The sequence below is a fragment of the Artemia sp. Qi Xiang Cuo genome, chromosome 9 (genome assembly GCF_049724085.1).
Source record: "Artemia sp. Qi Xiang Cuo chromosome 9, ASM4972408v1, whole genome shotgun sequence".
Taxonomy (NCBI): Eukaryota; Metazoa; Arthropoda; class Branchiopoda; order Anostraca; family Artemiidae; genus Artemia; species Artemia sp. Qi Xiang Cuo.
The window spans coordinates 13,052,259-13,069,303 of record NC_142802.1 but is presented as its reverse complement, the minus strand read 5'-3'; the positions used below and the strand labels follow the sequence as shown (position 1 = coordinate 13,069,303).

The following is a 17,045-nucleotide window of genomic DNA, read 5'->3' as shown; positions in this document are numbered from 1 at the left end:
TGAGTAAATTTCAGAAATAATTCCCCAGATCTTAGACCCATTTTCTTTGTTCTTTTGATTAACTTTTCTATATCAAACAGCTCATTTTAATGAACTTTAGGTATAGAACAACATATGTCTGTACATTAACTAATATTCGACAAAATCAAATTTTTATGACAATAAATATAGGAAAAATCTTTATTTTGGCGGTGATCGCAAATGCGTGAAATTTATCCTATAGGCCAAATGGACATTTGTGTAATTTAAAAAGAAAAAGGGAAAAACTCCCTAAAAGGGTGAGATCTTGATAGATATTGCAGCACCATTTTCAGTATGTCAAAGAGCTTTTGGATGTTTCAAGGTCCTTAGTGCAAAAACACAAAATTTTATATATTTCATCAGGAAATGCGATAACAGGTTTGTGTTTATTTGTTGATGTTGTTTTTTTCCAGTGGTAATTTATCAAAGCGGCGGTTATGGAACATCCGCACGGGCGGTCATTGGAACGGGAATTACAAGTTAATGTGCCATTTAAATTTTAAAAAAAAGGATGAGCCCCAGAAAAGTGCCGATCTCTGCATTTTTTGCCTTCCAAAAAATTTCGGCCAGAATAGAGCTAAATGCTATCGAAGAATTTATTGTTGACGCCAGTTGCTTTATGATTATTTTCAAAATGTAAGCATAAACATTTTAGATTTTATCGCAGTAAATTGCCTGTTTCCGCCAATTTGTGCTGCAAAACATAAATTTGTGCGAATATAGGGCCAACATTACAGGAGTAATAATTGTGAGATAGCCAATCTTGAATCAGCTTAAAACTACCGAAAAACTATATAAATATACTGTCAATGTCAAAGACCATCCTGCCTTATGGTCCTTATGGTCTCATCTGCCATCCTCCTTTAGCATTCACACAGCCCTAACAAAATAAAAGGCTATTATATAGAATTTATGTACAGCATCGCATTACAAAACACCAGCTATCGCTGGATATTGGAAGGTCATTGGGTCTTGTGGGAAAGGACCCTGAAAATTACCCAAATCCTGTGCCTGAACCCTGAATAGAGAACTTTTAGGACCCAATTATCCAACTTGTTGTGAGAGTTTGTTTCAGTCAATGTGGGAAGGGTATTCAACCTCTAGTATCCCAGCATTCCGAGTAATATATTTTGGACTTAGCACGTAATATTATTTCTGTAGCGTGAAGGGCTTCCCCACTTTTGCAAAAGTATTTTTAATATGAAATAAATATTACGTTTACTGGATTCTGTTAAACGGCTACGGAGTCTTTTCAGAGGCAACGCTATAGCGTTGCCTATAGCAAAGGCCATACGGCTCCAATGTTTTATTATTATTTATTGTTATGTTTTTGCCAGAGGCACTTCATATGGAAGAGGTCATCGTAGAAACTTCAAAGGGGGCTCATTCGATTGGGAATCGAGAGTTCTAGTGCCCTTTTTAAGGGTAAAAAGTGATTGGAAGGCAACTAACCCCCTTTCAACGCCCACCAATTCCCCAAACACATACAATCGAAATTTTGAGATAGCCATTTGGTTCAGTGTAATTGATTTTCAGATAGAAATTATACTTTTGAGGAGGATACTCCCCCACAGCCATCAGGGCAACGGTTGTGAGTATGCCCTGGGGGTATATAAGGTTTTTATAGAAAGTGTTGTCGTAGAAACTTCAGAAATGACTCATTCGATTGGAAATTTAAAAGGCTAACGCCCTTTTTAATAATCGAAAATAACTGGAAAGCAACTGAAACACCTTACACGCCCACCATTTTCCCAAATATATCCAATCAAAATTTTATAGCCATTTTGTTCAACATAGTTGAAAGTTCTGGAAATTATAGCTTTGAGCAGGACACTCCCCCCACAGTCTTCAGGGCAAGGGTTGTAGGTATGCACTGGGGCATATATTGTTCTTATGGAAGGAATGCTTGTATAAACTTCAGAGAGGGCTTATTTGATTGTAAATTGAAAGTTCTAGTTCACTGCTTAAGCGTCACAAGATATCGGAGAGTAACCAGCCCCCCCAAACCCTTTTTCCCAAATGCATCCGATAAAAATTTTGAGATAGCTATTTTGTTAAAAATAGTTCAAAGATCATATAACAAAAACTCCGGTGTAGACAAAACCCCCCCGTGCCCGGGGGCAGGCATTTTAAGTTATGCCCTTGGGGCTTATATGGTTCTTATGGAAGGGATGTTCGTATTAACTTCAAAGGGGGCTCATTTCATTGGAAAATAAAAGTTCCAGTTAAATTTTTAAGAGTCAAAAGAGATTGGAGGGCACCTAACCCCCCCCCCCCCCTCCACGCCCTTTTTCCTTAAAGCCATCTGATAAGAACTTTGAGATAGCCATTTTATTAAAAAATAGTTCAAAGACCATATAACCAAAACTCTGGGGAAGATGCAGCCCCCCAGGGTCCGAGGGCAGGCGTTTTAAGTTATGCCCTGGGGGAATATATGGTTCTTATTGAAGGGATGCTCGTAAAAACTTCAGAGGATTCATTTGATTGGAAATTGAAAGTTTTAGTTCAGTTTTTCAGAGTCAAAAGAGATTGGAGGGCAACTAGCGCCCCCCACGCCCCTTTGTCCCCAAATGCATCTAACAAAAATTTTGAGATAGCCATTAAGTTAAAAATTACTCAAAAGTCAGATAACAAAAACTCAGGTGTCGACACAGCCCCCCATGACCCGGGGGCAGGCGTTGTAAGTTATATCCTGTGGCATATATGGTTCTTATGAAAGGGATGCTCGTATAAACTTCAGAAAGGGCTCATTTGATTGATTATTGAAAGTTCTAGTTCACTTTTCAAAAGTCAAGAGTGATCTAAGGGAAGCCAATCTCCTCCCCCCCTTCCCCCAAATGCACCAGATAGAAATTTTGAAATAGACATTTTGTTAGAAATAGTTCAAAGTTCAGATTAAAAAAATACCGGTGTCGACACAGCCCCACAAAGCCCGGGGGCAGGCTTTGTAAGTTATACCCTAGGGGTATAGGGTTATTGTGGAGTAGATGCTCGTATAAACTTCATAGAGGGCTCATTTGATTGGAGAAGGAAACTTATAGTTCACTTTTCTAGAGTCAAAAGGGATCGGAGGGCAGCTAGTCCCTTCCAGGTCCTTTTTCACCCAAATGCATCAAACAAAATTTTGAGATGGCTGTTTTGATAATAATAGTTCAAGGGTCAGATAACAAAATTTCCTGTCTCGACACATCCCTCCAGGGCCCTGGGACAGGTGTTGTAAGTTATTCCCTGGGGGGTATATACGGTTCTTATCGAAGGGATGCTCATATAAACTTCAGAAAGGGCTCATTTGTTTGGAAAGTGAAAGTTCTAGTTCGCTTTTTAAGAGTCAAAAGAGATCAGAGCTATTTTGTTAAAAATAGTTCAAAGATCATATAACAAAAATACCGGTGTTGACAAAACCCCCCAGGGCCAGAGATCAGGCGTTTTAAAATATTCCCTTGAGGCATATATGGGTCTTATGGAAGGGATGCTCGTATTAACTTCAAAGAGGCCTCATTTTATTGGAAATTGAAAGTTCTAGTTTCCTTTTTAAGAGTAAGAATAGATTGGAGGGCACCTAGCCCCCCCCCTCCACGCCCTTTTTTGCTCAAACCATCCGATAAGAACATTGAGATAGCCATTTTCTTGAAAAATAGTTCAAAGACCATACAACGAAAACTCAGGGGAAGACAAAGCCCCCCAGGGTCCGAGGGCAGGCGTTGTAAGTTATGCGCTGGGGGAATATATTGTTCTTATTGAAGGGAATCTCGTAAAAATTTCAGAGGGTTCATTTGATTGGAAAGTGAAAGTTCTAGTTCAGTTTTTTAGAGTCAAAAGAGAATGGAGAGCAACTAGCCCCCCCCCCACGCCCCTTTGTCCCCAAATGCATCCAATAAAAATTTTAGTCATTAAGAGATAGTCATTAAGTTTAAAATTGCTCAAAGGTCAGATAACAAAAACTCAAGTGTCGTCCCAACCCCCCAGGGCCCGGGGGCAGACGATGTAAGTTATGCCCAGGGGCATATATGGTTCTTATGAAAGGGATGCTCGTATAAACTTCAAAGAGGGCTCATTTTATTGATAATTGAAAGTTCTAGTTCACCTTTTACAAGTCAAAAGTGACCGAAGGGAGGCCAGTCTCGTCCACCCCCTCTTCCCCCAAATGCATCGGATAAAAATTTTGAGATAGACATTTTGTTTGAAATAGTTCAAACTTCAGATTTAAAAAAACACCGGTGTCGACACCGCTCCACAGAGCCCGGGGGCACGCCTTGTAAGTTATGCCCTGGTGGTATATGGTTGTAATGGAAGGGATGCTCGTATAAACTTCATAGAGGGCTCATTTGATTGGAAAATGAAAATTGTAGTTCACTTTTCAAGAGTCAAAAGGGATCGGAGGGCAGCTAGTCCCTTCCATGTCCTTTTTACCCAAATGCATCAAATAAAAATTTTGAGATGGCCATTTTGTTAATAATAGTTCAAGGGTCGGATAACAAAATTTCCTGTCTCGACACATCCCTCCAGGGCTCGGGGACAGGTGTTGTAAGTTATGTCCTGGGGGTATTTACGGTTGTTATCAAAGGGATACTCGTATAGACTTCAGAAAGGGCTCCTTTGTTTGGAAAGTGAAAGTTCTAGTTCCGTTTTTAAGAGTCAAAAGAGATTGGAGGGCAACTACCCTCCCCCGTCCACGCAATATTCCCCAAATGCATCAAATAAAAATTTTGAGATTGCCCTTTTGTTAAAAATAGTTAAAAGGTTAGATAATAAAACTCTGGTGTCGACGAAACACTCCAGGGCCCGGGGACAGGCGTTGTAAGTTATGCCCTGGGGGGCATTTATGGCTCTTATGGAAAGGATGGTCGTATAAACTTCAAAGAGTGCTCATTTGTTTGGAAAGCGTAAGTTTTAGAACACTTTTTAAGAGAAAAAAAAGAGATCGGAGGGCAACCAGCCTCCCTCCCCCCTCCACGCACTTTTCCCCCCATGAATCCAATAAAAAATTTAATGCATAAATAAAATAAAATCAAATAATAGTTCAAACATCAGATATTAAAGCTTCTGGGTTGAAACAACCCCCCAGGGCCCGGGGACAGGCGTTGTCAGTTATGCCCCGGGGAATATATTGTTCTTCTAGAAGGGATGATCGTATAAACTTTAGAGAGGGTTCATTTGATTTAAAATTGAAAGTTCTAGTTCACTTTTATAGAGTCAATAGAGATAGAAGGGCTATTAGCCCCCCCCCCCTCCAAGCCTTTTTTTCTATTTTTCTATCCACTCATTGTTGTGTCAATCGCTGTCCAGAAGTTATGCAAGCTGTCCATTGTTTATATATGAGGTTTTTATCAAAGAGGTAATCGTATAGACTTTGAAAAAGCTTCATTCGATTTAAATCGAAAGTTTTAGCTCCGTTTTTTTTTAAGTCAAGAATAATCGGACAGTAAGCAGCCCCCCCCCCCCCCGCCCTCATGCCATTAGAACTAAAAACTTTTTGCAATCAAAAACGAACAAAAATTAATTAAAATAACTTTCCGAAAAATAAGTTTTTCAAAGAAAAGTAAAGGCCATTTTAAACTTAAGCTCAGCAGATACAAATACCTGTTAAAATTCAAATTCAAAACGACCAGAAATTACTATTAAAGAATATATGTAACCCAAAATGAACAATCAGAAATCAGAAATTAAATAAACAGTCTTAGCAAAAAAATACAACAAGTAAAAATATAAATGAATAAATAGATCTTAAAGTGATTAATGATTACATTCAATATGAAAATCAAGCTTAAAACGAAAAAAATATTTTGCTATTGAAGTATAAATGAAACTTAAAACGAACAGAAATTAAATAAACAATCAATGCGAACAAACATACAATAGCTAAAACGAAACAATAATAAAAAAAGAGAAAAACGAGGATTATACAAGCCAGTGAAACATATGAACTAAAATGCAAATATTTCGGTCAAGACCTCCGCTTGACCGTCCTCAGTGCAGGATAATAACATCAAAATTACTAATAAAACTCCATGGATACTATAAAAAGAATTTCAAACCTTGAAACGAAACGCAACTAAAATATTTGCATTTTAGTTCATATGTTTCACTGGCTTGTATAATCCTCGTTTTTCTCTTTTTTTATTATTGTTTCGTTTTGTCATGATTAGCCAGTGTGGTCTTAGAAATTATTTATACAATAGCTATTAATATAAATGAATAAATCAATCTTAAAACATGTGAAATCTAAAATCGAAAATGCAAATCAAGCTTGAATCGAACAAAAATAACTACAAACAAGAGTTTGGGTATCGCCTCCTCTCACTGCAGAAGTCTAAAACCTACTGCGTCATTGCCACTTTACTGAAAACGGATTATATTACAAATATTTTCTTTTGTACTTAATATTGAAAATAAATATTAAAATTACAGTAAAATTTTGAACTGATGAGCTTTCAGCAATTTATATCCTTATGCATCAAATATTCAGTTCAATTTATTAGTTCTTTCCAAGATTGTTCAAGATAAATATAGTTCCACTACAAAAAAAAAATTTGGATACTGCCCCCTTCTTTAACTGTAAAAACATAAAGCTTGCTGTGTCATTGGCGCTTAACTGAAAACGAAATATATTGAAAATTTATTCTTTTCCAGTTCTTACAGCATTGAAAATGAAAATAAAAATTACAGTCGAAACAAAATCTTGAACTGATGGATCTTTCAACAATTAATATCATTATATACCTAATATTCAATTTGATTTTGTTTATACTTTCCAAGACTTTTCAAGACTCATATTGTTTTCAGTAAACCGCCAATGACGCAGTTAATTAATTACACAATGACGCAGTTAATTAGTGCCAATCACACAATTAATTAATTATTCTGTAAATGAAAGGGCTGTCCCCTCCTCAACGCCTGGCTCTTTACGCTAAAGTTTGACTCTTTCTCACAACTCTATTTTTTAAAACAATAAGAAACTTTAGCGCAAAGAACTAGGCGTTGAAAAACTTGTTTTTTTTTTATTTAATTTTATCAATGCCTCAAGAACGGAAGGTTTTATATATTTGCGTTTGCTCTAAAAATAAAAATTTTATATATAAGTCCTCTGAATGGCATTCGATAAATATTACATCTGTCCGAATGATTAACTGGCTGTATTTTTTTGCACTCAGAAATGCTTTAACTCACTTAGTAGTGAAACTTTAGCGTAAAGAGCAAGGAGTAAAAAAAGTGGCAAGACTTCTCGTATACAGTATAATTTCGGCTCTTTTTGGGCTGTAATACCACCTTCTATTTTTATTTTATAAAACTTTTTCTTTCGCTTAGTTTTTAACTTTAGAAATCTCGTGAGAATTTAGCAGTTCTAAAGACTAATTTGTTTAATTTTACTTTTAAATTGAGCCTAGGTTGAAACAACTACCTCTGTTAGGACCAAAGTAGAAATCGGTGTTAACTGCACTTTAATCTCGTTGGTTCCGTAAAGATCTCTTCTCTTTGAAACCTCTTCGGAATTTAATCCAACCTCACTCCAAAGTGAAAAGCATGATTTGCCTTCATCATACGGCCTGAAAATCAAAAGGAAATTAACTAGAACACTGTTTTCCGAATGAGAGTATAACACCCACTTGGTTTCGTTTTTATTTTTAAATTTTTGAAAAGAGATGATAATTGAAACGTGGATCTTACGTTTAAATCTGGCTAGTTAATAAGATAAAGGATTGTTTCAAGACGGCAATTTATAATAAGAGTTTCAGGGGGGGGGGATATTACACCTTTTGTCTATGAGTTTTCCCTCCCTCTGCCCTTTCATGCCCGTAGGCTTTGTAATGTTTTTAGGTTTAGGTTCGATATTTTATCTTTTATGGGAACAAAATAACAGGAAAAAATAAAGCTGATAACAGGCATTAAGCTGGAACTTTAGTGTCTGCGTAAAAAGCTCAATTGAGGAACATCAGCAATATCTTCAGAATGTAAGTGGATTATTAAAAAGTGAAATTGAAACGTTTGATCCAAATTTTAAGACAACCACTTTGTTCAAGGTATTTGGAAGATTCAACTAATATGTCTCTCGGAATTACAGGACCCCAAAACCCCAAGGAGAAGGGTCGTAAATTATGCAAGTTGTTCAGTGCTTAAGCATAAATTTTATAGTGGATAAGCTGGAAATGTTGGATCCTAGGTACCGGATTAGCTCAAAACTTTCAGAGATCATTCATTTTGAACGTTTTCCGATTGAAGAAATTGTGTATCTTTCAAAACGATGCTGTAATTGCCAGAAATTTGGTCACATTTCAGCGGTGTGTTCCGCTCCCCAGATTTGTCCACGCTGCGGTGGCTAAGGCCATGCGTCGAATGCTAGTACCACCTGCACGGTACTAAATAAATTGGCTGTGCAGCATGTAAATCGAAAAAACATACATGTTAGCCATTTCAAAATCCCTGAGATGAAAAAGCAAATCAGAAAGCCGAAATCCTCCGATGAATGAACAGAGTGGGAATATAAGAGTTGTGTCTTGGGAAAACGTAAAGAAGACGGACTGTACAGTAATAACCGACGGACGAGAAAGAATGAATCGATGGGCAGAACACTTCCGAGACCTCCTAAATCGACCCAACCAGCTCCTCTCATTTCCTATACCACCGGACAGTGGACCTAAACCCTCCCAACCGCAAAACTAGTACCCCACCGACTTCTCCCAACCTACGTTTGAAGAAGTAATGAAAGCGTTAAAATCGCTCAAGAGCCATGAAGCGCCAGGAGAAGATGGACTACCACCAGAGCTATAAAAAGCAAACTCATCCTTGTTCAGCACACTCACGGACCTCCTCAAGAAGATCTGGAAGAGCGAGTACGTCCCCCAAGATTGCAGGGAGCAATCTTGCAGTCAAGAGTGACTGCAAGAACTATCAAGGCATCTCGCTCATGGACATTGCCGGGAAGATTTTCACCATCCTCGTCATAAACAGATTAAGAGCGGAAAGAAAGCGAAAAACTAGGAAAAATCAAGTTGGCTTCCGCCCAGGAATGGGATGCGTGGTCCATATATTCTCACTCTTGATCCTCCTGCACCCAAGCTCTATGCACAGCCGAGGAACCACTGCTATCTTTATGAATTTTATAGCGACATTCGACTTGGTGCTTCACCCGCTACTATGGGAAATCATGCTGAAAGACGGAGTCCTACTGAAGCTGGTGAGCCTGATGAAAGCATACTATGAAAACACGCGTAGCAACATCCGCGTGTACGAGGAGCTCACTAGGCTCTTCGAAATTGCCTACAGCGTGCGACAAGGTTGCCCAGCTTACCCGATCCTCTTCAACTACATAATTGATTGGGTCTTCAAAAACTCCATAAGTTCAGAAGACGGAATCGAGCTGACTAGTGATTAGAAGCTAGGGGACCTAGAATACGCAGACGATGGTGCAATCCTCGCTGAGTCAAACGCCCAAGCCATGGACATGTTGCAGAGAGGGGCAAATAGCGCTAGCCTGACAGGCCTGGCCATCAGTGTCCCCAAAACCAAGCATCTTTTTCCAGATGGAAATTCGTCAGTCTCCATAGACGGATAACAGCTTGAACAGGTAGAAGAATTCAGATACCTCGGGTCACTGATTGATATCAATGGTGGGGCCTCGTGTGAGATCAAGGCCAGAATAAGAAAGGTATGGAGAACCTTTGGCCAACTACGTAAGCCATTATGGTAAAGATCAGCCTGATCTCAGAAGAGAGATCAGCCTGAAGACCAAACTTTGAGTCTACGTGACGTTTATTCGCTCTATCCTGCTGCATGGATGTGAAACCTGGCTGCTAAAGGCAGAAGAAGAACACTCACTCGACATCTTGGACAGGAAGTGCCTAAGAGCCATTTGCAACCTCAAACTTAGCCAAAGGATAGGCAACAAGCAACTAATGCAAATGTGCAATCAGAAGCATTTATTATTCTCTATTATCAAGAGCAGAAGGGTCAGATGGTTTGGGCCCATTATGCGATACCCAAGTGAGTACCTGACCCGTCAGTCCCTTGAATTTTAGCCCCACCTCCACTGGAAAAAGTGGAAAGGTGGCCAAACTAAATCTTGGCATGCCACAATGAAGAAAGACCTCGAGCCTTTGGGAGGTTCCAGGAAATACGGACGCAATTGGGATAAATCATGGTTGGAAATTATCCGCCCCCAAACAGAAGACCGAGGTAAGTGGCAGAATATGGTCCATCATATCCTCGGTGCCGAGTTGTTCTGAACACCCTATGCCTCACAACAAGTACAATTAATGAAAGTGTGTCTCACATAACCCTGCAATTGAAGAGCTATGTTGCCGTACCGATATTCTGTGCATCGGAGAACATCTGCTGACGAGTGACAAACCTCAGCCTACTCAAGTTTTCAGACAATCTTACATTTTGGTTTGAACCGAGCCAACTCTCATCAACACAGGAGGCCCTCTTGTAGACTAAAGATCGTATGTAGTTATGCCGTTTATTTTGAGAGTCTGCATGTAGTCGAAAATCTTATTGCCATGTGAGTTAGGAATCTTGTGATCGTTAATGTCGACCTTCCTACAAACTACACCCACAAAGAATAAATTTGGCTACAACCAGAAAGGCTCAGATGGTTTGATCCCATTACACGGCACCCAAGTGAGTACCTGACCCGTCAGTCCCTTGAATGTAAGCCCCAGCCCACTGGAAAAAGTGGAAAGGTGGCCAAACTAAATCTTGGCATGCCACAATGAAGAAAATCTCGAGCATTAGGTAGGTTTCAGGAAATACGAACACAATTGGGATACATCATGGTTGGAAATCATCCGCCCACAAACAGAAGACCGAAGTCAGTGGCAGAATATGGTCCATCGTATCCTCTGTGCCGAGTTGGGCTGAACACCCTATGCCTCACCACAACTACAAGTAATGAAAGTGTGTCTCGCAGAACCCTGTAATTGAAGAGCTATGTTGGCGTACCGATATTTGGTGCATCCAAGAACATCTGCTGACGAGTGATATGCCTCAGCCTACACAAGTTTTCAGACAATCTTACATTTATTTTGTACCAGCCAACTCTCGTCAACACAAGAGGCCCTCTGGTGGACTAGCGATCGTATGTAGTTCTGCCGTTGATTTAGAGAGTCTGCATTTAGTCAAAAATCTTATTGCTATATGGGTTAGGAATCTTGTGACCGTTAATATCTACCTTCCTACAAACTACAACCACAAATAATCAGATAACCGATTTTCGAAAGCATTGTGAGCTCATCGAAAGTGCTTCATTACTACTTTGTTGTCCAAACTGGAATGCATTTTAGTGGGTGGAATAAAGCTGTGATCTAGTCAAGGACTCGTCTCCTTGGACCCAACTGATTCTATGTACAATTGAAATTTGGTATCGTGTGCTTCCAAAAGACAAAGATTTCACGTTTGTACACACTTGTGGTTCAGTCTCAAATATAGACCATATCTCATTAACACCTAACGTGAGTGACACAGTGAGTGTGCTAATAGGAAGTCACTCCACCAACCACATACCAATTGAAGTATGTGTCAATGTGTGTATCTTGAAGGCCAATTGTGCTTCACAGCGGTATGAAATAAAATACTGGTCAAAGGCAGACTTACCGCTTCATTTGACAGTGTCGTACATGACACTTCAGAAGATCAGCGTGCCATTTAGTCTACAAGCAAAGGTGCAAATGCATATCCAAGAAGCCAATATACAGGTTAGTGCCTTATGTGCTAAAATCACCACGTACTACTAGGATCAAGGATCAAGAAGCGTATAAACATGGACTAAATCTGAGTATTGTCAGAGTACTATATTATATGTGGAATAGCCTTAAAGTCGCAAATAAAAATACCATCAAATCCGGTCGAATTCACTATTGTACTGGTCCATAAAGGGGTCAGGCAAGGATCAGTTCGTCTTCGAATCTGTGTACAACAATAGTGTTTTGCCGGCGCAAACCCATGTAGCTACGTCTTGTGTTTCAAAAGGGATTGATATTTGGTGCTGGCGTATGCTGACGACCTGTTTATTTTGAACAGGCCAGCTGATCGACTATCGAAGAATTCTGGATGTGCTGAATAGGGAATACAATAACTTAGGTTTGTCGATTCATATTTCAAAATCTGCCGTCCTCATTATTAATGCAGATTACTGCGAAGAAGAAACTCCCTTGGGGGATTCAGTTGTAAAACTATCTAAGAGTATTACTTACCCTGGCTTACCAATCAGTCTTGGCCTTCACTCCACCGGAGCCCTGCTTGTACGCCACGTAGAAATGAAAATCCGGATTGTGTACGTATCAGTTATTAGAAGCAGACATCAGTTTGGCCGTAAATATCTTGCGTCGCTGTATAATGTCATTGCCATTCCACATGTACTGCATATAGCACCTTTTTGGAAATACCTGTCGTCCGCTCAGTGTACAAAAGTAAGAGTTCTGTTTTTTCGATTCTCGAAGTTCCTTCTGGGACTTTCACAATTGATAAGGAGCTTTTATATCATGCGTCATTATGGTGTATCCGATCGAACAGTCTGTGTTAACCGTGTTGCCGAGAATTTTCTGATAATCACTAATGGAAGAGCAAACCCGTGGCTAGCCATTCTGTGGCAGTTGTTTTGCTAATGTATAAGTACGTTTGGTGATGTTTCGCTGTGTGACTTTTCTTTTCTTTTTCCGTTGTCCGATTCTGCTCTAATTCCGTGTAAATTTTTTAGCAATAAAATTACTAACTTACTTACTATTAGTAAAACTTTCATTTGCTAAAAAAATAAATAAAAAGAATAAAAATTGAATAGTCACTTTTTTTTAAAGTTTTTCAAAAAAAGTAAAGAAGTGTATTATACCAAAGACGAGCAGAAACAAAGTCATATGATATTTCATTATTCTGACGAACAGAAATCACAATCAACGAGTAAGTGAGACTAAAAATGAACAGGAATTATAATAAATAGCTAATAGATTTTGAATAGCCTTATTAATAAGACATATAGCATAATATGACACAAGAGATAAAATAACAGACATATAAAATGATACAGCATAATAAATAAAATAACATACACATAACAGAAAAAAACAAACATATAACATAACATAACATAGCAAATAAAATAACAGACACTATATAACATAACATTGAAATAACAGAAAAATTAATAGACATACAATCTAATATAACAGATAAAATAGCAGACACATAACATAGCATAGCATGACAGATAAAATAACAGACACATAACATAACATGACAGATGAAATAACAGAAACATAATATAACATGGTATAAAAGGTGGCAGACATATAACAGAACATAACATAACAGATAAAATAACAGACATATAACATAACATAGCATTATAGATAGAATTACAGAAACATAACATGACAGACAAAATAATAGACCTATAACGTAGCATAACCATAACAGATAAAACAACAGATTTTTTTATAAGCCAAGTTATTGGTTTCAGCATCTGTAAAATTAATAGCTAATAATATGCTATAAAACTGTAAATACACACTAGCAAATTGTTTGAAAGGAAGAACAAATAAACTATAAAACAAACACAAGAGGTCTTGTTATTTCTGTTTATAGAACGGAGAATTGAAAGTTATGGTGCAAACTCTGATCGTCCAAATGCTATTAAGGCGGCTTCCTTGTGGACTTGTCCACAAAGAAACCATGAACTGTCCCTTTTAAACCGTTCACTGCCCTGAGGTGCCAGATTTGCTTGGATTTCCCCAAGTCTTGCCCAATTATAAAAAAAGAGTTCAAACCATACAGATGTACCCTAAAATGCTTTGTTTCTATACCATAAAAGTTCATCTTAAAGTACTGTATGTCTCTACTGTTCAAAAAAATCCTACATTCTTTTGTGTTTTCAGTAAAGCGCTAGTTTTTGAAAATCCCACATAACATAACATGACAGATGAAATAACAGAAACATAATATAACATGGTATAAAAGGTGGCAGACATATAACAGAACATAACATAACAGATAAAATAACAGACATATAACATAACATAGCATTATAGATAGAATTACAGAAACATAACATAACATGACAGACAAAATAATAGACCTATAACGTAGCATAACCATAACAGATAAAACAACAGATTTTTTTATAAGCCAAGTTATTGGTTTCAGCATCTGTAAAATTAATAGCTAATAATATGCTATAAAACTGTAAATACACACTAGCAAATTGTTTGAAAGGAAGAACAAATAAACTATAAAACAAACACAAGAGGTCTTGTTATTTCTGTTTATAGAACGGAGAATTGAAAGTTATGGTGCAAACTCTGATCGTCCAAATGCTATTAAGGCGGCTTCCTTGTGGACTTGTCCACAAAGAAACCATGAACTGTCCCTTTTAAACCGTTCACTGCCCTGAGGTGCCAGATTTGCTTGGATTTCCCCAAGTCTTGCCCAATTATAAAAAAGAGTTCAAACCATACAGATGTATCCTAAAATGCTTTGTTTCTATACCATAAAAGTTCATCTTAAAGTACTGTATGTCTCTACTGTTCAAAAAAATCCTACATTCTTTTGTGTTTTCAGTACAGCGCTAGTTTTTGAAAATCCCACATAACATAACATGACAGATGAAATAACAGAAACATAATATAACATGGTATAAAAGGTGGCAGACATATAACAGAACATAACATAACATAGACCTATAACGTAGCATAACCATAACAGATAAAACAACAGATTTTTTTATAAGCCAAGTTATTGGTTTCAGCATCTGTAAAATTAATAGCTAATAATATGCTATAAAACTGTAAATACACACTAGCAAATTGTTTGAAAGGAAGAACAAATAAACTATAAAACAAACACAAGAGGTCTTGTTATTTCTGTTTATAGAACGGAGAACTGAAAGTTATGGTGCAAACTCTGATTGTCCAAATGCTATCAAGGCGGCTTCCTTGTGGACTTGTCCACAAAGAAACCATGAACTGTCCCTTTTAAACCGTTCACTGCCCTGAGGTGCCAGATTTGCTTGGATTTCCCCAAGTCTTGCCCAATTATAAAAAAAGAGTTCAAACCATACAGATGTACCCTAAAATGCTTTGTTTCTATACCATAAAAGTTCATCTTAAAGTACTGTATGTCTCTACTGTTCAAAAAAATCCTACATTCTTTTGTGTTTTCAGTAAAGCGCTAGTTTTTGAAAATCCCATAGACATTGGGAACCCATAGACATAGATCACGAGAATTGCAATAAATCAACTTACCTCATCTTAAAAAAGCGAAGCTCTTGATCACTCCACAAATATTTAACTTCCTTATTATAGAAATACTTCTGTCCTTCTTCTTGTACAACAGCTTCTTCAAACATTTGCCCATATTCATCCTTTAAAAATACTAAAGATCTATAGCTACTTGACTTTAGAAGTAAAAATTAATTCTGGTAAAAAAAAAAAAAAAAAATTCACTAATTATCGCCTGGAAATAGTTCTTGAAACCAAAAATGATGCCAAAGATTAAACTGAATCGATATAAACAGTTTGTGGTAACGAACTGTAAGTAAGGAGTGTATTGGGCCGATAAGAACCGAAACTCTAAAAAAAGGAATTTTGATAACAGTTGATACATTAAAAGAATTGGCTTTTATGCTGATTCTAAATCTATACAATTCATTAAGTGTAAAGTTACCAATCAAAGTTACAATCAAAGAATAGGATTATTTTTTCCTTGACGAATGATAATGGAAGTGTGTTTGTTTGTTTGTTGTTTTTTTTTGTTTTTTTGTTTTTTTTCACCGGAATGATAGTATCGAACTGATAGTCTAAGAAGATCAAAATACAACCCAAAAAAATTGCGCCTTTAAAAGTATTAAAAACTATACATAGATCTTCCAAGTTGCAGAGGTTGTTAGTTAAGAATCAATCTCTCCTCTTTCTTCATTTAGACTAAGCCAAAACAAGGGTAAGCCATGAATAAAGTCAAAAACTTCGCAGAATTACCATCCACATGAACTATAATACCCCTTTCCGTCACCCAAAATTATGTCATAAAAATATTACTAATAAGTTATTCAGCAGATAATTTCAGAGACCACACTGCCTTTCCATGACGATAAAATAAAAGTTCAAAATAGGGATAAAATCCTTTATAATAGACAGTGTATAGAAATTCACAAAAATACCAGATATTTTGGTCACATATACAGTGACCGTCATCAGTAGTAAAACTAAGCAAAAACAATTTAAAACAAAAGCTTGTATACGAAATCAAATATTACTACATATTGTTTAATTCCCTAATTCTTTTTAAAGCAAAGGCGGAAGCTATTCTCTTTGACCTTCTTGGATTCGGTTCATTAGCCTTCAATGATATAACATTTGGACAAAGGTCAACTACATTGGGTGAATTGAACTTTACTCTGTCAGATTTTAATCAATTATCATAGATAGAGTTCAGCCCAAATTCACCTGTATCCCGATTCAAAGCAATATTCTTGAATAAGATTTTATTCATTTCAAGAGTTTCACAAAAATTTTGCTTTAAACCCCGATCCCTAGAAATCAAATCAAACGTTAACCTTAAGTGAAAAATTTTACACCCCATGATACAAGAAAAGGCGGTCCCTACTACGTCATATTTCTAATTGTTACTCTCGCTCTTTTGAGACAGAAAAAATCATTTATAAAACACAAAGAAGCAAAAAGTTGTTGCTACCTTCCCTAAACAGCAAAACAGGTCCCAGGGGGTGGTAGAGAATAGAAAATCTTCAAAAATAAAAAGAACACTTGGCCCCCAACACAACTAATACCATGACACTAAACAAAAAACATGAAAAAAAACATCAATATTTTAGTTTTCCTACGGGAACATCATATAATCACAACCCACACAATAAATAAATCAATCAATCAAAACTCAAATTCTACAAAAAATCAGTTCCTTAATGGTTTTCCTAAGTATATGGGGGTCTTCAATAATCTTACTATTACTTGTTAAACTATTCCATATCCGTAAACCTCTAAAAAAAAGTTAGAAAAACATGAACTGTAAGAAATGCCTCTAGG

General features: G+C 37.2%; 1 protein-coding gene across 1 annotated transcript in view; it reads right to left on the bottom strand.

Annotated features, from left to right (window-relative positions):
- Positions 1-17,045, bottom strand: part of LOC148948326 (polyamine-transporting ATPase 13A3-like) — a 117,453-nt gene that overhangs the window by 88,604 nt on the left and 11,804 nt on the right. The window contains exons 3-4 of the mRNA XM_089094889.1: positions 15,249-15,367; positions 7,421-7,565 (exon numbers count right to left, since the gene is read on the bottom strand). Of these exons, the coding sequence (XP_088951015.1) occupies positions 7,421-7,565; positions 15,249-15,367 (264 nt within the window). The remainder of the gene's footprint in view (positions 1-7,420; positions 7,566-15,248; positions 15,368-17,045) is intronic.